The 11,761-nt window shown below is 38.7% G+C and overlaps 1 protein-coding gene across 2 annotated transcripts; it reads left to right on the forward strand.

Annotated features, from left to right (window-relative positions):
• The first annotated feature begins 99 nt into the window (after positions 1-99).
• On the forward strand, positions 100-11,248 carry LOC128220401 (kyphoscoliosis peptidase-like). Of its 2 annotated transcripts, XM_052928776.1 has the most exons (8): positions 100-224; positions 1,321-1,556; positions 2,429-2,536; positions 4,477-4,592; positions 5,135-5,254; positions 5,841-6,047; positions 6,414-6,687; positions 10,123-11,248. In XM_052928776.1, the coding sequence occupies exons 2-8, from the start codon at positions 1,350-1,352 to the stop codon at positions 10,597-10,599; spliced, it is 1,509 nt and encodes a 502-aa protein (XP_052784736.1). In that variant the 5' UTR covers positions 100-224; positions 1,321-1,349; the 3' UTR covers positions 10,600-11,248. The 2 variants fall into 2 exon arrangements, with proteins under 2 accessions (XP_052784736.1, XP_052784737.1); XM_052928777.1 differs by lacking the exon at positions 2,429-2,536.
• Positions 11,249-11,761: the final 513 nt, after the last annotated feature.

The following is an 11,761-nucleotide window of genomic DNA, read 5'->3' on the forward strand; positions in this document are numbered from 1 at the left end:
ATATACTGTATAGACATACCTACATTAGAATATGTCTTAATTTCTATTGTTTTCAAAACCCTCGTTCCACGCAATGATTTCGAATAGACACTACTATGACGAATGGAATAGCGTAGCTATGATACGAACAACGTTCAAGTCTTATCTTTGTTGAGATGTTTTGTGTTAATATTTTATCAAACAATTGAAACATTGCAATGAAAATTACAGGGATGTAATTTTAGGTATGTAACTACGTTTATTTCTTTATTAACAATGTTCGCTTAATCTCATTTGTTCAACACGTTAATGAGTGTACGTATAACAGACCAGAATTTTTCGTTGTTCACCTATTTTCGTTACATTGCCCGTGCGATACTAATGCATAGAACATTGCGGCCGGACATTCCAAGTTCTTTCACTCGAATCTGCACACATTCAAATGCCTAAACCGCTGATCTATATATCAATAGTTCAACGCAGAACCGAACAGAACAGAACAAAACATGACATTATTTTAGTTCAAACATTCAACATAATTATATACTATAAAATAGGTCAAAATGACTCTTGATCATTGACAAGAAATGATACGTATTAATATATACATGACGAACAGCGATTCAATACATGAAGAGACCAAAAACGTACTATTTGAGCACACACCATGGTATATTGTAATGAAAACACCAATAAGATTATGGAGAAATTAACGGTTACCGTCGATAGAAATTAACGGCTACCGTCGATAGAAATTAACGGCTACCGTCGATAGAAATTAACTGCTACCGTCGATAGAAATTAACGGCTACCGTCGATAGAAATTAACTGCTACCGTCGATAGAAATTAACTGCTACCGTCGATAGAAATTAACGGCTACCGTCGATCCCTTTTCTAACTGTACAAAACCAGGCGAGATTGAGTCGTCACTATTTTTGCTGACGTACGTAAAAATATATGCTCGTACGTTGTTGATCACACATTCAATCGTGAATCCAACACGTCTATTCTGGTGGTGTTCAGCACATTTACCCACGCCATGGGCTAAAAACCATTCGGCGAGCAAGTCTGTTTTCAAATATGTCCACATCATTATTCGGCAAAGAGGTTCTATGTCGCACGTTTATTAGTTAGAAGTTTATAATCTTCTTTTAGCCCAGTCATATATTTGGATATGATTTACTTCCTTACTTTGTTCGTGCTTTCATAGATAAAATAATGAATACTGTATAAACCTAATGTTTAGTTTAAAACTTCACAAGTATGCCTGTCTAACAGAATACCTATCAACTGGATGATAAATAATTAATTCTATCCATCAAACTATCTCCACTTTTCAGCGCTGAATAGTTAACCATATCTCTCTACAATGTTTTGCTGCGGCTCCGTTGACGTCTATGTGAGCAATCCCCACGGTGAGGACACGGAGAACGTAAGCGGCTGCTTCCTGTCTGGGTTCAAAGGCGGCAAGCTTACACGCAAGGTTACGCCGAAAACAGCGCCGCCCAAAGAGAAAAAGAAGGTCGTGGTTCCGTCGCCGTATATGTTCATGCATATAGATGAGCATGTCAGAAAGGTGGGTAGCGTCGCTATTTTGCATTGAAAATTAGCGATAAGCTGTGGCAAAATTTAAAGCTGCACTCTCACAGATTGAAGGTTTTGACAACTTTGGAGCGAGCCAATTTTTGCGAAAATCCATGGAAACCAGTTATATAAGACTTCTGACAAAAAAATAGAATGCAGAATTTTATATCTAAGTTCAAAAATTGATGTTTTATGCATTTTTCTTAATCCGTTGGTAACGCCATAAAACATTAGTTTTCGAACGGAAATATGAACATCTGCGATCTTATCTTTTGTCAGCAATCTATTATCATTGGTTTGCAGATATTTACGCAAAAATTTGCTCTTTTCAAGACAAAAATTTAAAAAATGGTATATATCTGTGAGAGTGCAGCTTTAAATAAGTGTACGGTCAGGTGCGTAGCTGTCTATACGCGAGTACGCAGCTGACTCCACATGATTCTGACAAAAATTTTTTTTTTTAAAGTCAGCCAAAGTTGCACTATGCGTTTTTGACTACATGATCCTAAAACCGTCCATCTTCCAGTACTAAATAAAGCAACTCAGAACGCCCAGAATGCACCAGATTGCACAAATGTTTTCAAAATTTTCTGAAGAAGCATGCCCCCCGGACCCCACTAGCACAATTATGAATCCCCATGAATAGATGGCTTGCTACGCCCCTGACAGCACGCCACAAACAATGATCAGGCAGCGATATTACGTGTAAAGGGATAGCGATTCATTTTCATAAAAACCTCCATACAATACGAATTTATGCTTTTACCGCATCAGTTATACATAATGCTCTCGCAGTTTTCGTTCGACTTTAAAATGCTCATTTTTTGACGAATCAGTTAACGAAAGTTATCCCTTTAAACGTAGAAATCGGTGCGGACTGGTGAGCCAGTGACGTCAAGTCCAAAGTCGATAGAACTACAGGAAATAGAGGAAGAAGACGAGTGGACGGGAAACGACCCGCCTCAACATGAGGTATGGCAGCTCAGTGCATTAATGTGAAAATTATAAGCGATCGGCCTTTTTGAAAAATATGCAAAGAGCACTTTTTTTTTTTACACAAAATAATTCATAGTGTTACAAGCCACCGATGATAAACGGTCACCAGGACACTGTAGGCATCAACACTGGTGAGGCTGTAATCGCAGGTGAGGCTGACAACCCTTTCTCGCACCCGATATTCAAGGGCTTTAACGCCGGACTCGGGACTGAAGAGGGTGGAGCGCTGTATGTAGAAACTCAACATGTTGCAGTATTTGGTACGCGGACTCTCAAAATAGTAAAAAAGGAGAAATTGTTGCGCAGTATTCGATTCTCAATATGGGGTTGTGGGTAATGCCATCACAGGTGCACACAGCTTTATAACATTGAGATAAAGCAACTATGAAATGAAAGGTAGACGTTAATATATAGCAATTTAAACAAACACAATAATAGCCTGAGTCCTTTCGTAATGTAAGAAAACAAAGAAATGCCAAATTCGGTTCAACTGCAGATCTAACTGCATGCTGAAGTCGAGAAGATGGTTAAAAAATGACTATATTCAAAAGGTTTAACTGTAGGACATAAGCATACTACATTGAAAACTACAGGGACAGGTCCATTCGTTGAAAATTCGAAAATAAACCCTGTTTAGGGGCAGAAGGCAAGGGACAAAACGACAATAAACTGGAGACACAAACGTATAACACATACACAAGTACAAACACCACATACACAAGTACAAACACCACATACACAAGTACAAACACCACATACACAAGTACAAACACCACATACACAAGTACAAACATCACATACTAACGTACAAACACCACATACACAAGGACAAACACCACATACACAATTACAAACACCATATACACAAGTACAAACACCACATACACAAGTACAAACACCACATACACAAGTACAAACACCACATACACAAGTACAAACACCACATACACAAGTACAAACACCACATACACAAGCACAAACACCACATACACAAGTACAAACACATACACAAGTACAAACATAACATACACAAGTAAAACACCACATACACAAGTACAAAACAAGTACAAACATCACATACATAAGTACAAACATCACATACACAAGTACAAACACCACATACACAAGTACAAACATCACATACACAAGTACAAACGTCACATACACAAGTACAAACGTCACATACATAAGTACAAACATCACATACACAAGTACAAACATCACATACACAAGTACAAACATCACATACACAAGTATAAACACCACATACACAAGTACAAACACCGCATACACAAGTACAAACACCGTATACACAAGTACAAACACCGCATACACAAGTACAAACACCATATACACAAGTACAAACACCGCATACACAAGTACAAACACCCCGTACACAAATACAAACACCACATGCAACAATACAAATACAAACACAAATGCAAATACAAACACCACATACACAAATGCAAATATAAACACAACAAACACAAATACAAACACCATATACACAAATACAAATACAAACACCACATACACAAATGCAAATACAAACACCACATACACAAATACAAACACCACATACACAAATACATAAACAAACATCACATACATAAATGCAAATACAAACACCACATACACAAATACATATACAAACACCACATACACAAATACAAAAACAAACATCACATACACAAATACAGACTCCACAAGCAGACTACACATTCATCAAAATAGCTTTACCGATAAATGATAAAATTGCGACGTGAGATTTGTCTCTAGAAGTAAGAGCACTATACGAAAGTAACATCAGATGGACATAAAATAGTTCGTTCTATTATTCAAGTTGTTTGTAAACAAAATTCTCTGTCAATGAATCTCTTGTTTAAAAATTAATATTCCCAAATCTTTTTCAGACGCCTGAGAATGTGGCAAGGAACGTGAAGAGTTTGGTCACGTATCTAGTTGGACCTTGCAAATCGGACATGGAAAAAGTGCGAGCATTCTACTACTGGATCTGCAATAACATCGGGTATACACATCTTAGAATTTCAGCTTCTTATGTGTTTGTATAATTCCTGTTATATTCTGTTCTGTTCTATGATATATATGATATAATTCAAGGTGTTATTTTTAGTTTTGCGTTTGTTTGATTTTAAATCACACTCATTATTTTACAAATGTTCCATTTTCTGTCGCATACTCCGCTTAAAGCAACTGTGCACCAGATGATCAATTTGTAAGAAAAAAAAGAAAATTGTCGATTTCAATTTTGGCGACACGGGTTCGAACCCGGTCTCCGACACAATTTTTTTCTTTTTCATTTTGGTACTTTTTTACAATTATGATATCAAAGCGTAACACATTCTATTAAATAATTGTCCTGAGATTCGTTACAGAAATTAAACGTTTTTTGGTGCCAATCTGGTATACAGTCCCTTTAAAGGTTTCAAACCTACCATATTGTTACATTAAATTAGCCATCTTACCTCCATGAGTACACGAATATACATTTCATATAAACATATTTGTTGAATTTAAAAATAAATCTAAAATAATGTGTTTGTATTTAAGGTTTGACCGGAAGTATAATTATCCAAAAAGGGAGAGTCCGAACGATCCGAATGTTGTGCTACGTCACGGTACGGCCATGTCGTCTGAGGGTTATACAAATCTCTTCTCCGCTCTTTGCAGGTTATATAACATATCGTCTTGCAATGTTGTTCATTATGCACCTGTCAATTGTAACCACGCCCCCAGGTCCAGAGGTATATCGAGGATAGCCGTGGAAATGGACTGTGTTTTTACCTTCAGTGGCCCCGCAGTGCCGGGTGGTTTTGAGCTGGGCATGGGATTTATCTAGGGTCCCTGGGGTGCGGGGGCATTTTGTTGGAATTTTACCATCAGTTCGTCCCTGCAGGGCGGGCAATTTACCCGGGCTTGGCTGGACCGAAAGTCAAAGTCCCCGCTATTCCCCGGAACTGGGGGGCTGTGGTTACAATTGACTGGTGCATTACTATAATCTATGATACAGTAACACAATGGTATCAGCAAACATGTATTTATCATGTTGATATCAAAACCTGTCTTTCCAACAAGCGCGTTTGAATATTGGAATGATATGCTGTAGCATTATACATGTATGATTTGTTTTTCAAGTACATTATGCCGTTTGACGGCCTCATATAGCCCTGTATGATTGATGTCAATGACAAACGGGCAATCTTTAGGCGCCACCCATAAGTAGTCCATCTTCCTTAATGTAGCCTTCTGATTTAAGATCCGTGTCAATTCCTGTGAAGAAACTAAAGGGTTACGTGAAGGACACCCGCTATGACCCGGAAGAGCCCTTCACCCAACTGGACGAGCCCGAGCATGCCTGGAACGCGGTATATGTTGGGCATGACTGGAGGTTTGTTGACTGCGCCTGGGGGTCGGGATTCGAGGACGAGGAGGGGATCTACCATAAGCGATACGAGGAGTTTTGGTACGGTTATGTTCTTCAGTACTAGGACAACATGTTTTAATTATATTGGGAGTTAATTAACTGTGTTTAGTTGGTTAACTATAATTCATAAAAACTTAAGTTTGCAATATATTGTAATAGAATGTTGATTAAAACATATGATAAACAACAAATTTCCAAATTGTTTTTGTTTGTTATTTCGGCTCGAATTAAATTTGATTTGTTCCTCATTTTAATGCATATTTGTCCAAACGTTCATTCTATCAAAGTATCTTCACAATAATTTTGTTTGGAATACTGGTTTTAATCTATCCTCAGTTTTAGTTTTATCAATATTTTATTCCCTTAACAATGTTTATAACCGCTTTTGCTTTTCATCTTTCTAAGGTTTATGACCGACCCTGAAAACTTCATAAATGATCATTTCCCGTACTTACGTAACGACCCTCTTTCGAGTGATATGTGGCAACTGCTCAAGCGGCCGGTCACTCTCGAGGAGTATAACAAGACGGTGCGAACAGAGGCGGTGACACGAGACTGGGGCGTGGAGTTCTCCCATCGGGAACCAATTATTGTGTTCCGGAAGGAGCTCCATATCATCGTCAAGACAACGATCGTGCCAATCATGCAAATCACTGCCACTTTAGACACATCTGATAAGGTCAGTTTTCATGTTAGACACGTCCGATAAGGTCAGCTTACACGTTAGTTACATCTGATAAGTCAGCTTACACTTTAGACACATCTGATAAGGTCAGCTTACTCGATAGTCACTTCTGGTGAGGTTAGCTTACACGTAAGTCACTTCTGGTAAGGTCAGCTTACAGGTTAGTCACTCCTGGTAAAGGTCAGCTTACACGTTAGTCACTTTTGATAAGGTCAGCTTACACGTAAGTCACTTCTGCCGATCTGGTAAGGTCAGCTTTCAGGTTATTCACTCCTGGTAAAGGTCAGCTTACACGTTAGTCACTTTTGATAAAGTCAGCTTACACGTAAGTCACTACTGCCGTTCTGGTAAGGTCAGCTTTCAGGTTAGTCACTCCTGGTAAAGATCAGCTTACACGGTAGTCACTATTGGTAAGGTCAGCTTACACGTCAGACACTTTTGGTAAGGTCAGCTTACACGTTAGACACTATTGGTAAGGTCAGCTTACACGTCAGACACTATTGGTAAGGTCAGCTTACACGTTAGTCACTTTTGATAAGGTCAGCTTACACGTTAGACACTTTTGGTAAGGTCAGCTTACACGTCAGACACTATTGGTAAGGTCAGCTTACACGTTAGTCACTTTTGATAAGGTCAGCTTACACGTCAGACACTTTTGATAAGGTCAGCTTACACGTTAGTCACTTTTGGTAAGGTCAGCTTACACGTTAGTCACTTTTGATAAGGTCAGCTTACACGTCAGACACTTTTGGTAAGGTCAGCTTACACGTCAGACACTTTTGGTAAGGTCAGCTTACACGTTAGACACTTTTGGTAAGGTCAGCTTACACGTCAGTCACTTTTGGTAAGGTCAGCTTACACGTCAGTCACTTTTGGTAAGGTCAGCTTACACGTTAGACACTTTTGATAAGGTCAGCTTACACGTTAGTCACTTTTGGTAAGGTCAGCTTACACGTTAGTCACTTTTGATAAGGTCAGCTTACACGTCAGACACTTTTGGTAAGGTCAGCTTACACGTCAGACACTTTTGGTAAGGTCAGCTTACACGTTAGACACTTTTGGTAAGGTCAGCTTACACGTCAGACACTTTTGGTAAGGTCAGCTTACACGTCAGACACTTTTGGTAAGGTCAGCTTACACGTCAGTCACTTTTGGTAAGGTCAGCTTACACGTCAGACACTTTTGGTAAGGTCAGCTTACACGTTAGTCACTTTTGATAAGGTCAGCTTACACGTCAGACACTTTTGGTAAGGTCAGCTTACACGTCAGACACTTTTGGTAAGGTCAGCTTACACGTCAGACACTTTTGGTAAGGTCAGCTTACACGTTAGTCACTTTTGATAAGGTCAGCTTACACGTCAGACACTTTTGGTAAGGTCAGCTTACACGTCAGTCACTTTTGGTAAGGTCAGCTTACACGTCAGACACTTTTGATAAGGTCAGCTTACACGTTAGTCACTTTTGGTAAGGTCAGCTTACACGTTAGTCACTTTTGATAAGGTCAGCTTACACGTCAGACACTTTTGGTAAGGTCAGCTTACACGTCAGACACTTTTGGTAAGGTCAGCTTACACGTTAGACACTTTTGGTAAGGTCAGCTTACACGTCAGACACTTTTGGTAAGGTCAGCTTACACGTCAGACACTTTTGGTAAGGTCAGCTTACACGTTAATAATTTTGGCAAGGTCAGCTTACACGTCAGACACTATTGGTAAGGTCAGCTTACACGTCAGACACTTTTGGTAAGGTCAGCTTACACGTTAATCACTTTTGGCAAGGTCAGCTTACACGTCAGACACTTTTGGTAAGGTCAGCTTACACGTTAATCACTTTTGGTAAGGTCAGCTTACACGTTAGTCACTTTTGATAAGATCAGCTTACACGTAAGACACTTTTGGTAAGGTCAGCTTACACGTTAATCACTTTTGATAAGGTCAGCTTACACGTTAGACACTTTTGGTAAGGTCAGCTTACACGTTAATCACTTTTGGTAAGGTCAGCTTACACGTTAGACACTTTTGGTAAGGTCAGCTTACACGTTAGACACTTTTGATAAGGTCAGCTTACACGTTAGACACTTTTGATAAGGTCAGCTTACACGTTAGACACTTTTGATAAGGTCAGCTTACACGTTAGACACTTTTGGTAAGGTCAGCTTACACGTCAGTCACTTTTGGTAAGGTCAGCTTACACGTCAGTCACTTTTGGTAAGGTCAGCTTACACGTTAATCACTTTTGGTAAGGTCAGCTTACACGTCAGTCACTTTTGATAAGGTCAGCTTACACGTAAGACACTTTTGGTAAGGTCAGCTTACACGTTAATCACTTTTGATAAGGTCAGCTTACACGTCAGTCACTTTTGATAAGGTCAGCTTACACGTAAGACACTTTTGGTAAGGTCAGCTTACACGTCAGTCACTTTTGGTAAGGTCAGCTTACACGTCAGTCACTTTTGGTAAGGTCAGCTTACACGTAAGACACTTTTGGTAAGGTCAGCTTACAGGTTAATCACTTTTGGTAAGGTCAGCTTACACGTTAATCACTTTTGGTAAGGTCAGCTTACACGTTAATCACTTTTGGCAAGGTCAGCTTACACGTCAGTCACTTTTGATAAGGTCAGCTTACACGTCAGTCACTTTTGGTAAGGTCAGCTTACACGTCAGTCTCTTTTGATAAGGTCAGCTTACACGTTAATCACTTTTGATAAGGTCAGCTTACACGTTAGTCACTTTTGATAAGGTCAGCTTACACGTCAGTCACTTTTGGTAAGGTCAGCTTACACGTTAGTCACTTTTGATAAGGTCAGTTTACACGTCAGTCACTTTTGATAGATCAGCTTACACGTCAGTCACTTTTGGTAAGGTCAGCTTACACGTCAGACACTTTTGATAAGGTCAGCTTTCACGTTAATCACTTTTGATAAGGTCAGCTTACACGTCAGTCACTTTTGATAAGGTCAGCTTTCACGTCAGTCACTTTTGGTAAGGTCAGCTTACACGTTAATCACTTTTGATAAGGTCAGCTTACACGTTAATCACTTTTGATAAGGTCAGCTTACACGTCAGTCACTTTTGATAAGGTCAGTAGGATCAGCTTATTTGAATGCCAACTGTTTACAACATTATTATTTTTACGGAATATGTCGTACTTGTTATAGCTTTTTCTCATGTCTAGATTTTTATATACTTATAGCAGAAAGGAAAACAATAACCGTTACATGTAAAACTCGAAAAAGAAAATCGATAACATCATGAACATGGTGAAGAGGTGCTAATACATACGTTTATATCGTGGCAATGCATGATGCTAAAAACGTACTTGACAATAGAGGTTAACCGGAGTTCATTTCAAAAACTGAAATGTTCATGTCTATGATAAACAATAAACAATATAAATCAGCTATATATGATACTTTATCATTTTACGCAGGTTAACATGGATGCCTACGTTGCAACATTTCGAGACTCCGAGGACCACTACAAAATACTTGCACGGCCTCCGTCGTGCGGTGTCTACATTCTGAAACTAGCTGGCAAACGAGAGGGGGACACGCAACCACGAACTCCTGGTCTGGTCAAATACATTCTCAAATGTACGGATATTAACAATTTGGTAAAGACGTTCCCTTTCTCATACACGGCTGCGCAGACGTTACAAGTTTGTGTCCTAGAGCCGACGTACCGCGACCTTGAACCTAACTCGCCAGTCAAGTTTCGCATTGCCTCACCGTTCGTAGCCGATGTTTACATTGAAGATTTACTGTTGGAGAAAATTGACGATTATACGTGGGAGGGAGAAATACTAACTCCCAAGAAGAGCGGCCAATTTCTTGTTGTTTACGGTACTACCGCGGACGCCAGCGATCACAGGAGAAAACAACCATTGTATAAATTTAACATATTATGAACGGGAAAGGGACGACGTCGTAGTTGGGAAAACTTGTATTGATCATTTTAAGAAATCCGACCCGCAAGTCAGCTAGTTCCAAAGTAGCCCCATTCACATTTATTCTGTTACTCCATATTAACGTTGGTATTTTCTAAAGGTATTTGCTGGGTGATTACTTCTATGCAAAATAAATGACCAAAAGTGCATCATACGTTAAATTATTACAGTTTGTATATTTGCATTTTATTTTTACTGAACTCGGACGTAAAAATACTGTTTTGCAACGTTGTTTTATTGCTATAATAATTGGGTAATATAATTTCTGCACACAACCTTTTTGAAATTATACCAAAATAATATGGAGTCAACCGGCATCAAAACTTTATAAATGTTTGGGTCGGATACCTTTATTATTTATACTAGCAAATACTGAACTGTGCAAATTGAAACATATTGACAAGAGCCTTTATGCTCGGAAACGAAGTGTACCACGGCACACGCCGAGATATGGTGCGGGACGTTGTAGTGTATTGGAAAATATCATTGACAAGAATTATTTTTAACAATTTACATTTTGAAATATACTGTATTTCTGGGTAAATCTTACTAATTTTGGAAAAAAAAACATATTTTGTTATACATGTAGCTTAATAAATTCTTAAATTTTGTTATACATGTAAGTTAATAAATTCTTAGATTTTACAAAATAGTCAAAACATATCATCGACATTCTCCTTTCAGGAAATGTTATGAAAAAAACATATTAGTTTTGATATTGTGGCTCAACTAAGTTTTGTCCATGCACCGTTAGTAACGTCCAAAGCACTTCCCGATATATCCGTGCACTAACCAAATGTTTTCATACATGTACAACGATCAACCCTTTGCCTAAAATAGCCATTGCTTACTTATTTTCAAAACGCATATGTAGGAGATAATCCAACTAGAACGCTTTGTAAAAACTATTCACAGAAACATTAACGTCGTATAAATCGGCTGTTTGAACAGAATTAGAGTCAATAACATATATCACGCCTCCAACATAAATGACGCAACACCATTGGTCCAGGACTGGTCACGCGGTGACCCCATATTTTTCAATATCGTAACAAAATGGCGTCTATTTTCCGATATCGATGAATAAATGAAACATGTAAACAGGTTGTCGACGTGATATATA

Source organism: Mya arenaria, chromosome 15, assembly GCF_026914265.1.
Source record: "Mya arenaria isolate MELC-2E11 chromosome 15, ASM2691426v1".
In the NCBI taxonomy this organism is placed as follows: domain Eukaryota; kingdom Metazoa; phylum Mollusca; class Bivalvia; order Myida; family Myidae; genus Mya; species Mya arenaria.

Excerpts from the sequence above, each read along its gene's own strand:
- LOC128220401 (XM_052928776.1), top strand. The coding sequence starts at position 1,350 with ATGTTTTGCTGCGGCTCCGTTGACGTCTATGTGAGCAATCCCCACGGT. Across the intron at positions 1,557-2,428 it reads TAGATGAGCATGTCAGAAAG|AAATCGGTGCGGACTGGTGA; the intron begins GTGGGTAGCGTC and ends CTTTAAACGTAG. Across the intron at positions 4,593-5,134 it reads TGGATCTGCAATAACATCGG|GTTTGACCGGAAGTATAATT; the intron begins GTATACACATCT and ends TTTGTATTTAAG.